Source organism: Lampetra planeri, chromosome 3 (assembly GCF_965212315.1).
Source record: "Lampetra planeri chromosome 3, kcLamPlan1.2.h2, whole genome shotgun sequence".
Lineage (NCBI taxonomy): Eukaryota > Metazoa > Chordata > Hyperoartia > Petromyzontiformes > Petromyzontidae > Lampetra > Lampetra planeri.
Window position 1 is genome coordinate 16,084,979 of NC_136109.1, and position 19,402 is coordinate 16,104,380.

Below are 19,402 nucleotides of genomic sequence, written 5' to 3' on the forward strand. Positions count from 1 at the left end.
GCGCTGTACGTGGCGCATACCTCTAAGGCACGCTCACTCGAGTGATATCCTCGTTATCCGCAGCGGCGCAATGGCACGGTCGACCGGCAGGTCGCGCGTGTTGGGGGCAAAGTGTTGACGGTAGTCCCACCCCTATCCAAGTCGCCTGCGCAGTGTGGAAGAGTAGGCCAAGCACAGTACCCTCTTTTTAGAGCCCCCATCTGGCGGTGAGGCTCATGGAGTAATTGCAGGGCTGCACCTTTGCCTTGTGCACAGCACTGGAAGTGTACCGTGATCTGCGAGACGTACACTGCTGGTAACGCTTTTAAGAGAAGACTGTCCTGTTTAATACGTTGTCGGTTGATCTGTCTACCGGTGCAGGATTTAAATACCTTGCGAGCACTATTTATTTGTGTCAATCTCTTTAATGGGAATGTAGCAACTCAAGCTCACAGCGATTTGATGAATTGTCACGATTTGGTTTTGCAAATGGATTAATAAATATATAGGTTTATTTTTTGCCTCCTCATTTGTATTGTTTTTATTATTATATGTTTGCCTAGTTTGTGCAGTTATTTTCTTCCATTAGCCTAAATAATCGATTCTTACAGCCACAATATGATGTGTATCAAGAACATAAGAATCGATTTAAAATTATCTAAAATAAATCATTATACAATGCCTCTGCTTTATTCAGCAATCAAATATAAAATTTTACAAACTGTCCGTGTCGGGTGGTGGCGAGTTTAACGACATATTTATATTCATGGGATTTAACCCCCAAAAAACGTTATTTATATGCAGCGATTCATATTTTGCACACGTGCATGAAAGGCTTACTCCAGTGTTACCTGCGGCCTTATTGATAACGGCAGTGCAACAACAACATCGCATAACTGACCACCACAAATCTGTGTCCTGACCAATTAGCCAGGAAGCGTGCCAACGTTGGCTCAATGCTCAATGTTTACAGAGTTACCGCCTTTTCACATATCCGCCTATACCGCTGATGCGATGTTGTTCTATTAGCCTTGCATGTTTTGTTGTTGGTTGTACCACGTCGATGTACGGCCTTGCCATCCGGAACTTGACGATGCACACTTGTTTTTTTCTCGTGTACTTTTTTGCTGTAACCAGGTTTCTATGGTGTACTCAGGTCCCCCCATTGACGATGACGATTTATTGCCCATTGGGTTTTACTTGTGGCAAAACTAAATCCTTATGGTCGGACATGTGACGTTATACTACACTGTAAATATGTTTTTTAAGTTACAATTCATAACTCCCGCTCCCCAGAAACCACTGGCGCGTTGTACCGGGCTTGTGTGCTTACGTCAGAAAAAAACATGATAAAATAAAAATGTACCAAACATAAACCAACATTAATCTCCAGTTGCATCGCATGTTGTCAGTACTTGCAAATTACAGTATAATATTAACCTCATTAAATCTTCTGCAACGTGTTCAGATATTACAGCCTTATGAACTGTATAATGAGATTAGAAAGCAATTGAGTTGAATACTTCATCAGCCCATAGATACAGAATTATTATCTTAACAATGGAGATTCCTATTGTTGTACAAACAAAAAAAACCTCTCCATACCCGTTACCCAAACCTGTCCATAAATCACAAATGGTTGTGACACGTTTCTTCTCTCGTCCGTGCAAGCACACTGGCCTGCTGCGTATACAAAGACGTCTACAACTATTTTCAATGGAACAAGCTTTCAACGGCAATCTGTTTCTATGTCGTGATAAAGGAAGATGGTGGAATGGGGGGGCTGCCGTGGTGAAATGGTGAGAAATCCAGAGGTCACCGGTCTGTTTTACCCCACGGCACGGCAATTGAAACAATGGGGGAAAAAGTTTATTTTAGCCCCCCCCCCACCGCCTCTTTGTTGAGCACGCAAAATAATTAGGAACACAACAGTTGTATGTATATATGTTTAACACGTAGGCTTTCGCGACCAATATTATCCATAAGAGGTTTTTTTGAGGGGTTAGAGCGTGTTAATATAAATGTGTCGTTAAACCCGCCACCACCCGACACAGCCAATTAGTAAGGTTTGTCACGTGAACAAAACATGGCAATTGTAAATGTTGTGGGTTTACTCTCCAACACACCGGTTTGTTGAGCTAGTAACGAATCGGCATGTTTTGTTTACGTGAGACACCTTACTAATTGGCGGTGTCGGGTGGCGGTGAGTTTAAAGACACATTTATATTTACGCGATCTAACCCAAAAAACCTCTGTTATGTATGTAGGTTGAACTTCTTTTGCACCGTACATAGTAAACCGTGCCAATTGGAGGTGCAGGTTAGTCTATCAGTAGGCCGTGGTTGGTGGGTAAAGTGTGGGTGCACTCCCATCACTTCCAAGATAGTCTGGCCAAAGTGGAAAATGAGGACTAAATATCCCTTCGCGAGGTGCGCTCTCCAGAGCTCCCTGCGGTTTGAGGTCCCTAATGCCAGCAGCGGCAGGCGGAAAGGCGATAGACGTTATATTACCCACAGCGCTCCACGTTCAGCGATCGATCCCCACGAATATTTACACTGACTGAAGAAAGATGTTGCCACTTGTAAGAAGAAATTAAGGGATCCTTTCCCCGTGTCTACCAAAGATACAAACAGGGACAATTACTCGAGGTCACGGGTGAAGGCAGGGCAAACAGTATCACGAACAAAAAGTTCATCAACTCGTTGTTTTCCCCCCTCCATTGAGTGCCAGTCTCCTGTAGGCGATGGCATCTATATCGTTTTCCCGTAGGTTTTTGGCCAGGAAGTGACATTTAGGTCTTGAGAGAACTTCAATGTTCATAGTTGGAAGTCTCGAAGGCCTCATCCAATTGGAAGACCTCATGCAATCGGTTAAACCACATTGTGTGCTCTCCTTCAATGGAGGAGGAATAGCACAACTACCCCAACTCTCTCTCTCTCTCCTGAAGCCCTCACTTGGCTATCAGACCTCGGCATTGGCATTTGGCTCCTGAACATATTGCCATATGCAAGAACATAATTTAGTGCCTGTCTCATTTGATCATTGATATATTTCAAGTAGACAATGTGTCACGACGGCTGTACTGTGCCAACCAGCATCAAATGCTTCCGATCGTGCCAGTGTGTCTGCATAATCCATACCCCCCCCTCCCCCCCAAAATACACCTTGTAGTTCCTCCAACTATGTGATCATGTTCCAAAACACATCAGCTACGATGACACATACATTATCCTCCCATATTTCAGAAGATAAGCACAAAGGACTTCATACTAGCTCAACACTTAGTTTACTGTTTTTGCCAAGTAAGATTATTTTTTATGGGAATTCAAAAAACATATGCATATTTTATGAAGTGGACAATCATTCTATGTTTGATGTCACGAAATTAAGTATCTGTTTATTCAGAACTCTCACCCCATCTGTTAGAGAATGGTCCACAGAAGCGGATATCATAGAAATACTTGTTAGATATTTTTAAAACACCTTATTTTATCTACACATACTAAGTAAGGGAAACACACACACATGCACACCCTGCCATAGAGTAATGTCTGTTTGCAAGAGCATAAATGTAGCTAAATTAAAACAACAACAAAATTAACGTGATGGTTTTTCGTTCAGACAATGGAGACCGGGCTGAGAGCATCAACTCAGAACACTTGAGAGTGGGAGGAGCTACGTTCAGAGTGGGAGGAGCTGCAGGTTGAGTGGGAGGAGCTACATTCAGAGTGGGAGGAGCTACACGATGAGTGGGAGGAGTTACATGGTGAGTGGGAGGACCTACATCGAGAATGGGAGGAGCTACAGTGTGAGTGGCAGGATCCACATGACAGCGTCCTTGGCAAAAGCAGTAGAAAACTGCACTATGGTATCGCTGCAACCAATTTGAACTAAATTACAGTTAACTTTTGAACAAGCCTCTTATGCTTATCTTCTTCCCTGACATAATGAATCCTCCAAAAGAAGTTATCTTGTTTGTTCCAAACGTTCTTCAGATTTGAAATGTGTGAACTGATATGTGCCACGTGTCATGTTCAAACCAAGGAACTGAGCTATGTTCTAGAGTGACTTGCTTACCTTTTGTCGATTTTGCAATACTATCGTTTATTTTGGCATAGTGTGTTGTTGCAACGTTCTGACCCGCCCCGACTGGACATCTGTGGAAAAGAGCTATCATCGCTCATCGGATTCCTCCGGACTAGATAAAGGTTTTAATTCTAATTATGATATCCTGTACCTTTGTGGAAGAACATAGCCAAATTGGTGAAAGGTAACTTTCTGCCGACCTAAGAATTTGGCCCTAGGCAAAAAAAATATATATCCCCAATTTAACAAACTGTTATGACAAGTAATATTATCAATCACATTTTAGTCAGTCCTAGTGATGAGTTTTGGATGTAAATAGATATTCTAATTTTTGAGTACAATCACGAAAATATTTTTGGTATTTTGAGATCGTTTACAATATGCAATCATTTAATGCGTCTTCGTACGAACAAAAGTGACATCACCCGATGCTAAGTGACACCACTTTTAGTGGGAAAAGGAAAGGATTCACGTCGTATAAACGTAATGCAACAGTATTTTGAATCAATGTGAAGTAAATATATTTCCCAGATTATCCAAATTTTTAATATCTACGGAAGAATTTCAGGTTTTGCTCAGATTATTGTTATTGTTATGTACACGTCATTGTTAATGTACAATTTTTACCATTACACATACATTCTGTATGAACATAAAACATTAGCACGAACATTTTTAAGTCAAAACCAAAGATTCGATTATAATTAATTTAACTTTAAATTAGAGACCAAAGAAAAAATTGTGGAGATTTTGCTACAAAGGATAAAATATCAACGAAGAAAAAAGGAGATCACATCAGTTGAAACAAATGAGAGGCAGAGCAATGGGAAATCAAATATCCTGCATGTGGAAGATACAGAATTCCAGCCACGCATGAGCGTTTGTGTTGCCATCAGTAAATGTCTTACAAGTGGTTAAGCATTCGTGGACATTATGATTACTATTCAAAATGTATTGCTCTGAGCATTGGGGGAGGGGACTTTCCTCGTGAGCGCTAAATGACGTAACAGCTTTAGCTTCTATAAACAAGCTTACTCAATTATACCCAGGGCCGGATTAAGATTGTGTAGGCCCCTGGTCAAAAGGTACTGTGAGGCCCCCCAGTAATATTTTCAAAAGGAAAACAAATCTTCTTGGTTCTTTCGGTCCTGGTCTTCACCTGAGGACGGCTGCTTGCGTTGTGGCCGAAACGTCGTGAGAATTGTATTTTATTATGTTTAATTTTTATTATTTTATTATTTCCCTTCTACGTGACTTTACCAAAAGAACCAAGAAGATGAATCCCTGCAGTCACGAAAGCTTTAAATCGAAAAGGAAAACAAAGTTGAAGAAAAAATAAATTTATTTTTACAAGGCTAACAACAAATAAAATTCGGCATTCACAAATGAAATAACTTTTCACTTCATCTCTGGAGGCCCCTTCCAGCTGGCGGAGGCCCCTGGGCTGCAGCCCCCCAAAGCCTCCGTGCCTTAATCCGGCCCTGATTATACCACAGTGTATTCATTATGGATCCTATGATATTTAATGGCAGAACAGAGAAAAACAATATATCAACTTGGAAGTTCAGAAGAGAAAAGCGGCAACAGGAGCACTGTGGACATAATCAGGAGGTGCAATTTGGGGTGGGTTCGGCACCGTGTGCAGGATGGAGCGAGGCAGTGGATCAATTGATCAATTGATACCGCTTTTCCATCGCACAACCGAGCTATGCCTAGGCTGATGCCGAGGATGGGGAGGCACAAGATTTATCTTCTTGGTTCTTTCGGTAAAGTCACGTAGAAGGGAAATAATAAAATATATTTTTTTTACGTAATTTTATTGTTTTATTTGTATTATTTTATTAAGTCACGTAGAAGGGAAATAATAAAATAATAAAAATAAAACATTACTTTATTGCTTTTTTTTAATTTCCCTTCTACGTGGCTTTACCGAAAGAACCAAGAAGATGAATCCCTGCAGTCACGAAAGCTTTACATCGAAATTTAGGCACAAGATTTGTTTTTCCCCACTCCTAAACCAGAGCTGGTGCCGCTACCCGGCCCCCTAGTCCTGCCTCTGCTTGGCCTTGAGCCACATTCAGATGTCTTGTGATGCTCGTGAGAGATTCACGATTTGATTCTGGGTTGTGATGGCAAATAGCCAACGGTGAAGGGGGGTTGGAGGGGCGAGAAACACAATCGTACCGCGAGGGCTCTGTGTGTGCTGGCGTAGCTCGATGTGCCAGTGGGAAAGGGGTCCACAAGACACACAATGGAGTAGTACTACCAAATGGTTGAGCAGGCCTTGGAGATCAGCTGTTGATTGTGGAAAGAGCTGAGGGGGTATAGCTACAGGGAATGACGAAACTTTAACTTAATTAGACATCATCAATTACTGACAAGTGCAAAGGTGTGCTACACTAACAGTTTACAATTATACGTTTCTCCAATATTGTCTATTAAGATTATCATTTAATTTGCAAAAAGTGTTAGCCAGATGGTTTTAATTCTTAACACGGACATCAGAGTAATATGTACAAAAGGAAAAGCAGAAAAGGTAACAAACTGAAGATGTTCTATTAAAGACCACGACAAATCAAAACACAATGCATCTAAAAACAGGTGACATATTGAACACAACAATAATAATATAACTCGGCAATATACACTTCAATCTTTGTGGCACAGTACCATACAATACCTCATAAATATTCAATCGCTCTGCGAGTTGGACCAAAAATAGCACGAGGAGGAAAGAGGCTGTGGTGCCTAAGACAGAGTTAACAAAGAATCGACAGCATGAGAGGCGTCTCAGAATAAACAGCATGGGTGGAGGAAATGTGGACAGTGTCAAAGGCTTTTTTTCACCTAACTCTCTGTGCCCCCTTTCTTTATAGACCCCATAAAATACTGGTTTATTCTATTTTGGAGCTCACTGGAAGCCTTTGGGTTTGTCGATGAGTGTACATTGGACATATACCTTTTCAAACAACACATCACTTGGTCCAACACCAATGGGGACTAGGCTCTAAAGAAAGCCGTCTCGGGTGTGGACCAATCAACTTCAAGGACAGTGCATATTATTATCATTATCAGAGTTGCTTCTTTTTGTTTGCTTTTTTGACTACTTGTGTTGTGGTTATTGCAGACATGATGCCTTGAATAAAGGTGTCAGTTTTGTACCAGTTTAAAAGGGTAAAAACCTACTACTATATTTTGCCACTGGTAAAAGAGATCTCATAGTGAACACATCACTTGTATTGAACATGATCAGATAGTCTAGCAGTTAGTGCTGGTACACCACTATAAATACAGTATTAGATGACCCAATTGGTAATGGATACTGCAACAAAATGCTGTGGAATACAAGTGGAAGGCAAAACGACTCAAATACAACACCTGGATTATTTCTAAACCATCAGTTGCACCGCTTTAATCGCTGGAGATAGCATTGTAGAACATAAACCTGGTCGCTGCAAGAGTGGCATTATTATTTATGTTTTATTAAATTAAAAAGGTAGGTTCTCTTTTACTTTACACCTTATTACGATAGAAAAACAATAACATCTCCTCTGTCGGTGCCGCTTGTGACATTTGCAGAGTGTAATGTGTTTCCATCACTGGCACTCACAACAAAGCGCACTTCCTGTCATAGGTGGTGGAGTGAAATCACTTTTGGCGGATGCAGCCCAGGGGGAGTGGTGGTGGGAGAGGCAAAAAGCGAAAGTGGGTGGGGCAGCGGATAAGGTGTGTGGGGGGGTCACTGCTCGAGAGACACAGAGAAGGAGACACACCGAGACAGAATACACAACGAGGGAGAGACAAAGAGACACAAGCACAGAGAGACCAGGCGAGCAGCAAAAACAGGAGGGAAACAGAGACAAAAAGAGACAAGAAGGAATAAGACAAAGATCCCCCGTCTAGCCTGCAACAGACTGTTGGGCAAGTGCTGTTCGCGAGCACCTATGAAGGCTGGCACGGTATACGAGAGGGTGGGTGGCCAGCACCACACACGACCGCCTTTGTCTCTCCAGTGGCGATGTTAACACACCGCACCATGTACTCATTTGAAACTGAGTCGACCTAGGGGAGGCCCAGGATTGGTTCAGATAATTGTCACTGGTGTTAGCCGTGAGCGGGAATCGAACTCGGGTCGCTGGGTTCATAGCGCAGTGTGCTAACCGCTACACCACCGCAAGGAATGCATACATTCACACAGACACATTGAGAAAATAGGATACATATATATAGCGAGGGACAAACACTGAGATGCGGAATGCGGTTGTCACCTGTCTGGGTTTTACTTGGGACAGTCTGGAAATTGGCATCTGCAGGAATTGATTCGTACCGAGATCTGGTGGCGCTATTGTGTTGAACTTTATTGCAGTGTAGCGCATTGGTTCTTTTTATAGACCGACTGACAAATATGTCCGCGTTTGGTTTGTGAAAAAAAGTGGCAACCCTAATATGGAGGTGAAACCGACGTGGGGAGAGACAAAGCAATGAATAAGAGAGGCACAGAGAGTCATAGAGATGAGACACGAAGCTGGAGTGAGGCAGAGAGACATACAAAGACCTGAAGAAAGAGTGATGTCGTACAACAATACCAGTGCATGTTGAATTATTTGTATTATTATTCAATTATTTGCTCCATTTCAAGTGAAACTGGTGCCTGGGGTAAAGACAAAATATATAGGGATGGGAGGGGGCAGCAACCCAAGAGCTCCTGCTCATGCTCAATGGTCAAAAAGCCTTGGACAAAAATACCACAGGATATAATCGATGACTCTGTCGAATGCAGAGAAAATTATTTAAGCTGCAGAATGCAGTTTCCCTCCATCCTAGATGCCTCTTATTCTCAGTGCCAAGTCCAGCCAAAGCGAGTGTAAGTACAAAAGTTAAGGCTATATATTATGGGGCCACTTGCTGATTTATCAAAATTCCTTTCACCATTTCAACGAGTCAATGTCTCCATCCAAAAACGTGCACTTGGGAGACACTAGCTCTATTGTTGCTACCCTTTGACAGTAGTGGAAATTCCACATTAACATGGCAGGGATGCAGACAGTTTAATCCAAGCATTCCGATAATGGGGCATCTAAAATAAATATTTTACCAGGGAAGGCCCACTGAGCTATATAGCTCTTTTTCAGAAGCGACCTGGCCACAAATGATTCTGAAACGAAGTGGCTTATCACGTGGAAATGTATTGCAACCAAATACTCTCAACGCACGTTTCTAAATGTGGAGGGAAAAACAGGAGGACCCGGAGAAAAATACATGCAACAACGGGGAGAACATGCAAACTCCAAATATACAGGTGTCAGGGGTCAGGATGGAACCCACGACCTCCTGCTGCCCATGCGAGGTAGTTAACATCTCGCCACTGCGGCGCTGGACTTAGAATTGGCGTAGCCAACCCTCGCCCTAGGTTTGAATACACAACCTTAGCATTGTGAGTCAAGAGCTCTCGACAACCATCAGCGCTACCCAACCACATCATGCAAGTAGATGTGTAGGTTCAGTCCAGGGCTATTCACAGAATTCATCGTTTTGATGTGGAGCGATCAGTGAAGCACCCATCTCTTCCTGTGACACCATGGTAACAACATAAAATCATCATGAGAAGTCATTTACCTTGAAAGGTCGGAAGAGGAGATAGAGTTCCCTGGGCTTAATGTCCATAGGCAGCCCACTCACGAACAGGGTGCGAACCTGACATGCAAAAAAAAAGATCACATTGAAATTCGGTGTGTAAGTTAATGCGACAGTTATACTTTTATCATTGGTTATGAACACATCCCATGTCGAGCACACTATGTTATGACAGATGTTGCATCGCTATCTGAATGAACCTTTCCAATGTTATCAGTATTATATGAATCATCAACGTCTGTCACCACCGTAATTGTAAGTATGCACCTGAATAGTGATGTATGAGAAGAAATTGATACAGGTTATAAATGACACAATGAATGATGCTTCACGTGTGAGTTTCTCCCTTGGTAGTCTCTTTATATGCAAGTCATAATTGCACTGCCTTTCAAAGAATATCCACCTCCAATTTCTCTGAATACCCCAACTAGACTCCTTTGCTCATCTCGTCGTGAGTTGCGAGTCACACCAAAGATGAAGTGAGCGACCTTTGGCCGGTGTGCTTTCTCTATTGCGGCTTCATCTGCATGGAAATGCACTCCCATTGCACGTACGTCGTCTGATCATCTCCATTTCAACACTCAAATCACACTTTAGAACGTTCTTGTTAACAGCCACGATCAGCGTGGGCAACAAGGCCGAGTGAACAACTCCCCACGGGAGGAATCACGGGGTGGACCCCCATGAAAAACTCTGAACCGACTTCGCACACAAGTTGACAGGTTAAGATCCAACCTGGCCACGTGGCGGTGCTCCATACAGCCAGAGAGCTACGACTACTGTGGCTATGAGAGGCCGACCGTGCGACTCATCTCGGTCTGCCCACTGCCCAAGGGAGGCCCCTGCACCGTGTGAGATCTTGCAGCAAGCCACCTGCGTGCGCTGAGGATGTGCTTGCCACTTGAAGGACGTTCGACTTTGGTGGATGGACACGGAAAGAGGAAGCTGATATGTGCAAGGGTTTCATGAAGTTCAGTGTGTTGGGTTGCTATTTGAATGCACAATGCTCTACGAAATCTAATGAATGCGATGGTTTTTGCCTGGACTTCCTTGGATGTCGGGTGCTCGAGTGGTTGATGATGTTTATCCGTGGTGTTATTTTAGCTTTTTTATGAAGTTATTTTTCTATTTTAAGACGTTTGTATGGTGGATCAAAATGTTAAGCATTTCGAGATACAATTAGCATGAATGACACAATATATATAGAAAATTACATGTTATAATTTTTTTGTAACTTTCTTTAAAAAGTGAAACGTCAAGTGATATCTACGATCCGCTTCAAGCAAAGCCGCCTTGCTTTCAAGCAGACAGCCCTAGATCTCACCTTCAATGCCTCAGAGTTCAGATTTTTTATTTAATTCAAACCAAAGCTGCCGAGCACAGACTCAAATTGCCAAGCGGCCAGGACCAAACAGCACGAGTGAAGTAATATATATTATTAAAGATTTTTTTAAGTTTACCCACTCGTAGGCATACATTCTGCTGAAAGGCTCCCCTGTCAATATTGCTATCATGCACACGGCGAAGCAACAAGGCTAGGCAAGCGATCGAGCAGAGTTAAAACACTCTCATGTACGTTTACCATTACTCTTACCATGACAATTAGGTGTGAACCAACGCATCGATTCGGCAATGAAAGTGTAATCTTGATTTGAGGCTTTCGTGATTGCAGGAATTCATACTATTTGTTTTTTTCGGTAAAGTCACGTAGGTAGAAAATTTTAAATTTTTTTAACAATTAATAGAATGTAAGTGTATTTATACACTCACAATGTAGGCATTGAACAATGCACGTAAACATGTGTTGCTTTATTTACCATTTATGAACATTATATGAAAATGCTACGCTAGAGTTCTATTAAAGTGAATGGACAAAGCAAAATTATAAAAACAATGATTTTTTTTTTATTAAAGATGAGAAACATGACTGGGCCTGCACACCATGCACTGTCAAAATTCAGGGTCAAGTTGTATCAAAAACCATGCACATCATACATGAATAATAATAATAATTCTCAGCCCTTTTGTCAATACACTCCTAGATAAAGGCCTTCCAATGGGTGTTTTTGATCATTCTTCACATGGTCGCCCTTTTAAGGCACTTGCTAGTGTGTTGTGAGCAATTGCTTTGGAAACGCATACCTCTTAGATGAGCTCAGCAAAGGCTACGGCCATCAACAACATCTTTGGAGCTGCGGTAATTATTCGATTAAGTGATTTGCATGGACTCAACATTTTAATAGTCTACTTTATTTTTTCGAGGGGCCTCTTGAAAAGGTGGCCACCCCAACACTCTTCCTCACAAAGGCACGAAACTCCCTCAAAGACATGCCCAGCGTGACGAGAACGGTGATATTGATATCGCCAAGCCCTGCCCATCACTTCCCTTCCAGCGGCACACGTGAGGACAGAGGTGATAAAACATATCTGAGTGAATGAACCAATCATCTGCAATCGGTAATTTTTATAGCCCTGCTTGAAAAAAATATTTAGCTAGTTTATGTCAATCCCTCCACCATATGCTCAGAATCTAGCAAGGACAATATATCGGCTTGCCAGGTGAGGTAGGCCCAGGGCTACGAGATGGCTAGGAGATGTCAGTGTTGGGTGTTACTCGTCGTATGTGTGGAGGTTTTATGAGTTCCCTGGTTTCCTCCACGTGCCACTCACAAACGCAATGGGCCAAAGATCCCTGAAGAAGTGTCTTGAGACTGTGCGAGGCTTTCCTGGGTAAATAATTTACATTGTTAAATAAATGGCACGACTATATTATGCAACGCATTCGATTATGAATGTTGCTCTCCGCTAAAATGCTCATTTTACATTCGCTACCGTGGTGGTTGGCAGAGAAGAGTGCTCTCCGCCTTCACTAATCTGCACTCATCAGGACGGTGAAGTATGGTCAAATAACCTCCATGACCTGCACAGTTCGGGCAGTGCTCCATTCAGCAGTGGACTGACAAAATGGTTGTGCCTGTAATGCAGTGATTGGATGACGATGATGTTGCCCAACACTGCCCTTAGGAATCATACCACGAAATTGGAGTTCAGTAAATGATCCACTTGCAATAATGGTGCCGAGCGCTCGTGTGATTCCCATTAACGCTAACAGAAACCCATCAACTTGCTAAACATTAATCCGCACTCCTCAGCACCAGCACGCTGGCATTTTGTAAGCGAGCGTGACCTTTAAACAACGGGAGTTTTCCTTATATAAATTTTTAAAGCGCTCCTTCTAAAAGCCGACTGCAACCACCCCGAGGGGTACTTTAACTCACGCATGCGGAAATCTGCGTAGGTTGTTTTAACAAAAACGTCCGAGGGAAGAAAAAAACAATAACGTGCAGCTGGTGAAAAAGTGACATAAATATTTAAAGCGTCATATCAATCTCCATAGCCAAAATTAACTTCGGACTGCATACCGAGAGAAAAGCATTGGAAGGAAAACAGAGGCAAAAGATGGCAGCAGCGAGATCAAAGAATTTCTGAGGCCACTACCAGACAACAACAACTACAACAACGGAGGGAAGGAAGGGATAGCATCCGGGGAGACCTGTACCCAACAGTGGGAAGTTAGAGGCTAACAACAACAACAACAATCTTAGGATTGTTGGGCATTTCGTGCAAAACACTATGAATCAGCGAAAGATGCACCCGTTCAGAAGAAATAGCTAATATATAAATAACAAATAAAAACCTACTTATTATTTATATATATTTTTTCTTAACTGAATAAAATAAAACAAACACTTGGGAGGGAATCTATAACAATCGTTTAAAATGCCATACGCTACATTTGCTGAAATGTTTCACTTGGAGAGTTATTTGCATGATTCAATAAAACAGTATTGACTATTATCAGATGTTTTCATTTCTATGAACAAATGCCTCAAATAAAGCCATATATGCTACTAGATTCTAGGGTTTCCCAACTTAGTGTCTATATTCTTGGGTCTTAGGGGGACTGTGATGAGGGTACACAGTGGCGGGATGTCACTCCCTCGACGAGTCCTGGGTTCAATCCCGACCCTAATGCCTGCCTGTATATTTGGATTTCTGCTGAAAACTTTCGTGACTACAGGAATTCATATTCTATGGTTCTTTCGGTAAAGTCACGTAGATAGAAGAAGAAAAAAATAATAACAATAAAATAATAAAAGTGAATAAAAAAGAATAATCAAAATCACGGTGATATTATATTTTTTATTAACTTAATTTTAATTTGTATTTTTATTATTTTATTGTTATTATTTTTTTCTATCTACGTGAATTTACCAAAAGAACCATATAATATGTATATTTGGAGTTTGCATGTCTCTTTCTCTCCCCGTGATCGCATATATTTTTCATCAGGTCCTCCAGTTCTTCCCTCCACATTTACAAACATAACCTTTTAGAGTATTTGGCTGCTATAAATGTCCATGTGATGAGAAGCGACTTCGTTGAGCTATCATTTGTGGCCAGGTCGTTTCTGAAAAAGAGCTATAAACCACAGTGGGCTTTTCCTGGTAAACTAAAAAAAAGTTTAATAGTTTACTTGGAGGTCATAGGGTGCTCAGTGGTAAGCAAAAGCGAGTCGGTCGAAAACCATACCCATTTCCTCCCAGGCAATCTGGCTTAAACTAGGCATAAATGTTAGTCGCTGTCGCACCGTGCTGTGCACTCGGCAAACTGAAGTGTAATTTATCGCCACGGCTAACATGAGTGGAGACCGACTCGCACTGACCAGTGTGGTGGGAGTTTGTTCAAGCGAACCCCCGTGACCAAGGGGTCGGCAAAACCCGAGCCTCCGGAGCCGCATGCTGTGGCTCTTTATGAGGACTGCTTCCTCGTGACGTTATTTTATTAAGGACCATCGTCTCGTATCTACGTGCATTGCGGCTCTTGAAATACTGAAGGGTTTTTTTTTTGACCGGATTAGAACAAAAAATGGCTCTTCTTGTTTAATTTTGGTTGTCGACCCCCTTGCACATGACCAATACGAAGCCTTCACCCAGCAGTGGCTTGACAAAGGGCTGTAATCCACTCGGGTGAAGATGTAATTACATTTTGGCTAACTGCTATAAACAAACCGGCTAATTGCTTATCAATATAAAGTAAATACGGCATACAGTATAAAATGCCCACAAGACACGCCAAACTGTATACGCGGAAAAAGCCGGCAGACTATGAATAGCATCTTGTTTATAATAAACAAAATTCAAAGATGCTGTGATCATAAATGCCACGGGGTGCAATAAGGAAGCGATAATCCTTTCAAGTGTTTCACTGCCACCTGCGCCTTGATCTCACCCTTGGACCGTCGTCACACGAAGCAAAAGGGGCCCAATAAAGCCCACCTTTCAACTGGTGCAATAAACAAACTGCATCTCATCTGAAAGAGCTGTCCGTAAAAAGATGCTTTGTTCTCACCACTACACCGATCTCACGTATATTGTTATTTGCCATTCTTATTTTCGCTTTATTTTGTTTGCGCGTGCCGTGTTTACGTTCATTCGGTGAAGTGTCTTGCGATGTTCCTCTATTTAGATGTTTAATGAATTAAAGTACTGTAATACATATTACTGTACTGTGTATATGCCATTTTGGAGATTCGGTTTCATTTTATGTAACGCAGGTCCTTGTGTAATAAGACAGCGTAGGTTTTCGCACTTGTGCTGAATAACTTTCCAATGTGTTGTTATGACGAAACTACCGCCAATTATACGTCATGATGTCTGACATTTATGACTAAAAACTACGTAACTCACTACTTTTATTTTACAGGCAAAGGCCACTGAGCTATGTAGCTCTTTTTCAGAAGCGACCTGGCCACAAAATGATAAATCAACGAAGTGGCTTATCACGTGGAAATTTATAGCAGCCAAATACTCTATACGCATGGCGATTCTAAATGTAGAGGGAATATTTGGAGGACCCGGAGAAAAATCCACACGATCACAGAGAGAATATGCAAACTCCAAATACACAGGCGTCAGAGTCAGGATCGATCCCACGACCTCGGGCATACCAGGGGAGGGAGATAACATCTCCCCACCATGGCACCCCATTTGGCTCCATGTGCTGAGAGCTTCTCCAGGAATTTAAGAATGAAGCTCTCAGCACCTTGCTGCGAAATGCCAGACATCATGCACGAACAACACAGGGTGCAAACCAAAAACACACGCATCAAAGAGCTGTCCTTACTTCATGCCTGAAAAATTCTCCAACAGATACAATGTCATGGGCTGACAATGTCATCAGAAACAATGTCATCGGACTGCCTGACTGACTGAGGACCTTGCAAGTTTGTTTCCTGTCACGTGAATATTTGTAAAAAAACATGGTTCTCCTTGCTGAGCCATCGTGGACTCACGAATGATCAGTTTTACCAATTTTTGTGCAGCTTGCCACGAATTATTTGCTGCTAAATGAGTGTCATCCTGCCACATATACATGGTAAACACCTGTACACCGGTTCAAGTCAAAATGTGTTTGTCTACTTAATTTTTTGATTCACAAAATACACACCATTTAAGCCATCTACCAGATCTGCGTATCAGTGTAGTGGGTACTAGTGACAACAACTCAGTTGTCATTTTCCGTTTGTTTCTAATTTAGCGGCAGGCGATGTTGAAATGAACAATGTTGATTTTGGAATTTCCTAAATTTAATTCCAAATATTTCTGTCAGCTTCCTGTCCTACAGCTCTGAGTAGTGTTTTATTTTCATAACAAATCTTTTTAATGACGACATAAATCACATTAATTATGCTTCATACAAGTGCTCATTTCTAAATACGGAAACCTGAAACATATGGAGGACAGAGGGAATGTAGTTTCTAAACACTTATTTTCATCTTCCACCATTAATAAATAAATAAATATCTTTGCTATGCAGTTTCACTTCCAAATTACACAATAGTGCAAGATTAGCTATTCAAATCCACTAGCAATTGGTAATTAATTCCTTTCTCTGTACACTTTGCACTTGAAAATGTTGCTCCATCATTAAGTTCGGCTCGTTTACTCGAGATAGCTCCAGTGAGTTTCATCCTTTTCAGGAGGATCCTCCCAAGTTTTATTTTCAGTCGGGGACAATGTTGCAATGTCTCATCTATAAATAGTCATTTGCAGGTAAAGTTTCATCGTTTGGATATTTTTTGGCCAATACCAGTTACATAACATGTTTGGGTTTTTTTTGCCTTGGGAGGAAAGTGGAGAATTTGGAGGAAACCCATGCGAAACAAAGTTGAAAACAAACTCTGTATCGAGGAGCACCTGAGTCGGGAATAGAAGCCAGGGTCTTTTTGCCGTGAGGCACTGAGTGTTACCACTAATGGCAGGCTGGGTCTCGAGGCGAGGTGGCAGACAACCACTGTGTGGACAATTTCCTTCTCGCTCCAGACTGGGTGAAGAGGCTTGCCTGCCGTGCCTCACAGCTGCACTCACGGAGAAGAACGCTTTAGCGAGGGACAGCCAATAGACTGACTGTTAGGGGTTTGATTAATGGGTACGTACCCAATTGCACAACGATGATTGTGCCTTAACAACCGACCGATGCAAACTTTAGCAGGGCTGGCTCGCAGTTGTCCTCATATAGAGAGGAGCACTTCAGGGTGGATAGCCAACCGACTCGCAGGAATTTATGACTGGGTAGGTACCGAATAAAGTTATTCTGTAGATGCATGTGGCCGAGCAATTGATGTCAATTTTAGTGAAGTTCCAGAAGGGCTAGAGAGTTGAAATTTGCGAATAATACTGGGCGATTCATTTAAATACACCTCACCAATTTCTAAACGACCATACATATATAGGACTTGGATGTCAATTGTCTGAGCCTACGCGTCGTTGAATGTCATAAGGAAAGCAGAGCAGTTGTGTTGGACAACATGTATTGGCAGAGTGTTGAAATATTTAATAAGTGAATTGAGATTTGTGAACCACGTGTAGAGAGGCTTGAAAGTGAAAATGTTATTGTCACGATAATGTATTCGCATTATTTCAGTGGGCTGTCTATAAATACATCTGGCCCCCCATCATGAGAATGTAGAGTTTCAACAGTTGTCTGAAGACGACTAACACACAGCAATTCCCCCGTTGCTCTGTTGAGCAGGGGGAAACTTCAAACTTGATTAGACGAGTGACACCAAATGCGGCTAGAAACTAACAATAAAATAGATGGTGTACACGGGATACCGCTAATTAAACGGCTCCACGTTTGCACAATAGGTGTACTTATTTCACACGTGGAGTGTGCACAGCTGTATATACATACCCTAAATTATACAGAGGTAGAGAAGCAAGCAGTGCCACGCTATTTAACCGACGGGTTTTCTTCCAACTCACCGGGAGGGGCTGCCATGTGGTGAATTAAGAGTGGCTCGTGTCACCCACACTTTAACTTAGCACAGGTGAACAACCAATCAACGTCCTCTACTTATCTCATCCTACGAAGGTTTTCAAGGTTTTAGTTTTTCTATTTACTTATTTTTGTTGACTTTTTTTTGCCTTTTTGTGTCATTTTCACGACCCAGATCACTCTTCCAAATGAGACTCGTGAGTTCTCAACTGGTGAAACAAATAAACGAGACTTGACCCGAGATTGTGCTGCACGGCTCTCTGGTGTCTTTTTTAGCTCTGCTGCCTGTTGTTCCGCATTACCTCCGACCTTTTTGTGCTAGATCCCGGAAAGACATCAAGAGAGCAATCCGAAAATCCGTGTACCCGCAGACTAAGAAATGTACAAAAAAACTCCCAATTAAAACACAGCACGGACCTCAACAACCACCGTCGTCACCCTTTAACTTCAATTAGCCGAGCGGTGCAAAGTAACCGCCGACTTAATTGGTGCAACCCGCCACAATTGGGGCCCGAGCACAAACAGAATCCATCTCCGGCCACCTGCAGCAGCACGCATGCCGACCCACTTACGCAGTAAAAAAAAAAAGCCCCCCCCCCCGATCGTACCCACGAAGAACAAAACCTGGCTACACCGCAGGGAAGCCCTGAAGATGCTCGCCAATAGAGCCCCGCTTACGAGCGACTGCCATACATGTAACGCACCTCTGCCGTGCAATATATCTGGTCACTGGGTTTTTGACTTCGGGGGGCGTTTGTGTCCTTGTTCTTCCTCGATGAGAGACGGTGGCGTAATGGTTAGCACCCCCGGACTCGTGATCCCCACATGGGAGTTGAAACAATGGGCAAATGTTTAAAAAAAATACCGCTCGTTCACCGGTGTGGTGGTGGGGTAAAGTGTGGATACTCCCACCTCTTACAAGACGTCTGGCCATTGTGGAAGGGTGGGCCAAAACACCCTCCAGATCTCTGTGGTGAAGGTCCTTCCTCTAGGAGTGGCGCGAACAAGCAATGAGAACCACAGTGGATCAGAGGGGGTACTATATTTTAAGTGTTCGGTTCAGGTTCGCTTGTGAGATCAGCGCTGTTTCATAGTGCAGGTTTCACTCATTAACAATAATAAATACTTTCCTTTCATATCGTATCAATCATGCCCTCGTCATTCGGGAGGGATACATTCCGGAGATGCTCGGGAACAGCACATGTCAAGGATGACATTGGCTTATGAAAATGTATCTTTTTTCTGAATTACCTTAAATAATTCTCATCACGTTACATCACCACTTTCTTTCTCGACACTATTTACGGATACCCAAAATCGCAGATAGCAAGTTCGTGAATAACGAGGGAATACAGTTCTGCGA

At 42.4% G+C, this 19,402-nt stretch overlaps 1 protein-coding gene across 9 annotated transcripts in view; it reads right to left on the reverse strand.

The window, feature by feature from the left end:
* LOC144738869 (RNA-binding protein, mRNA-processing factor 2a-like) overlaps positions 1 to 19,402 on the reverse strand; it is a 78,367-nt gene that overhangs the window by 38,712 nt on the left and 20,253 nt on the right. For 8 of the 9 annotated variants that reach the window (XM_078621920.1, XM_078621913.1, XM_078621898.1 and 5 more), the window contains one exon: positions 9,682 to 9,759. In XM_078621920.1, the coding sequence (XP_078478046.1) occupies positions 9,682 to 9,759 (78 nt within the window). Of the gene's footprint in view, positions 1 to 9,681; positions 9,760 to 10,572; positions 10,641 to 19,402 lie in introns of those variants that run through there. The other variant, XM_078621924.1, reaches the window with a different exon arrangement.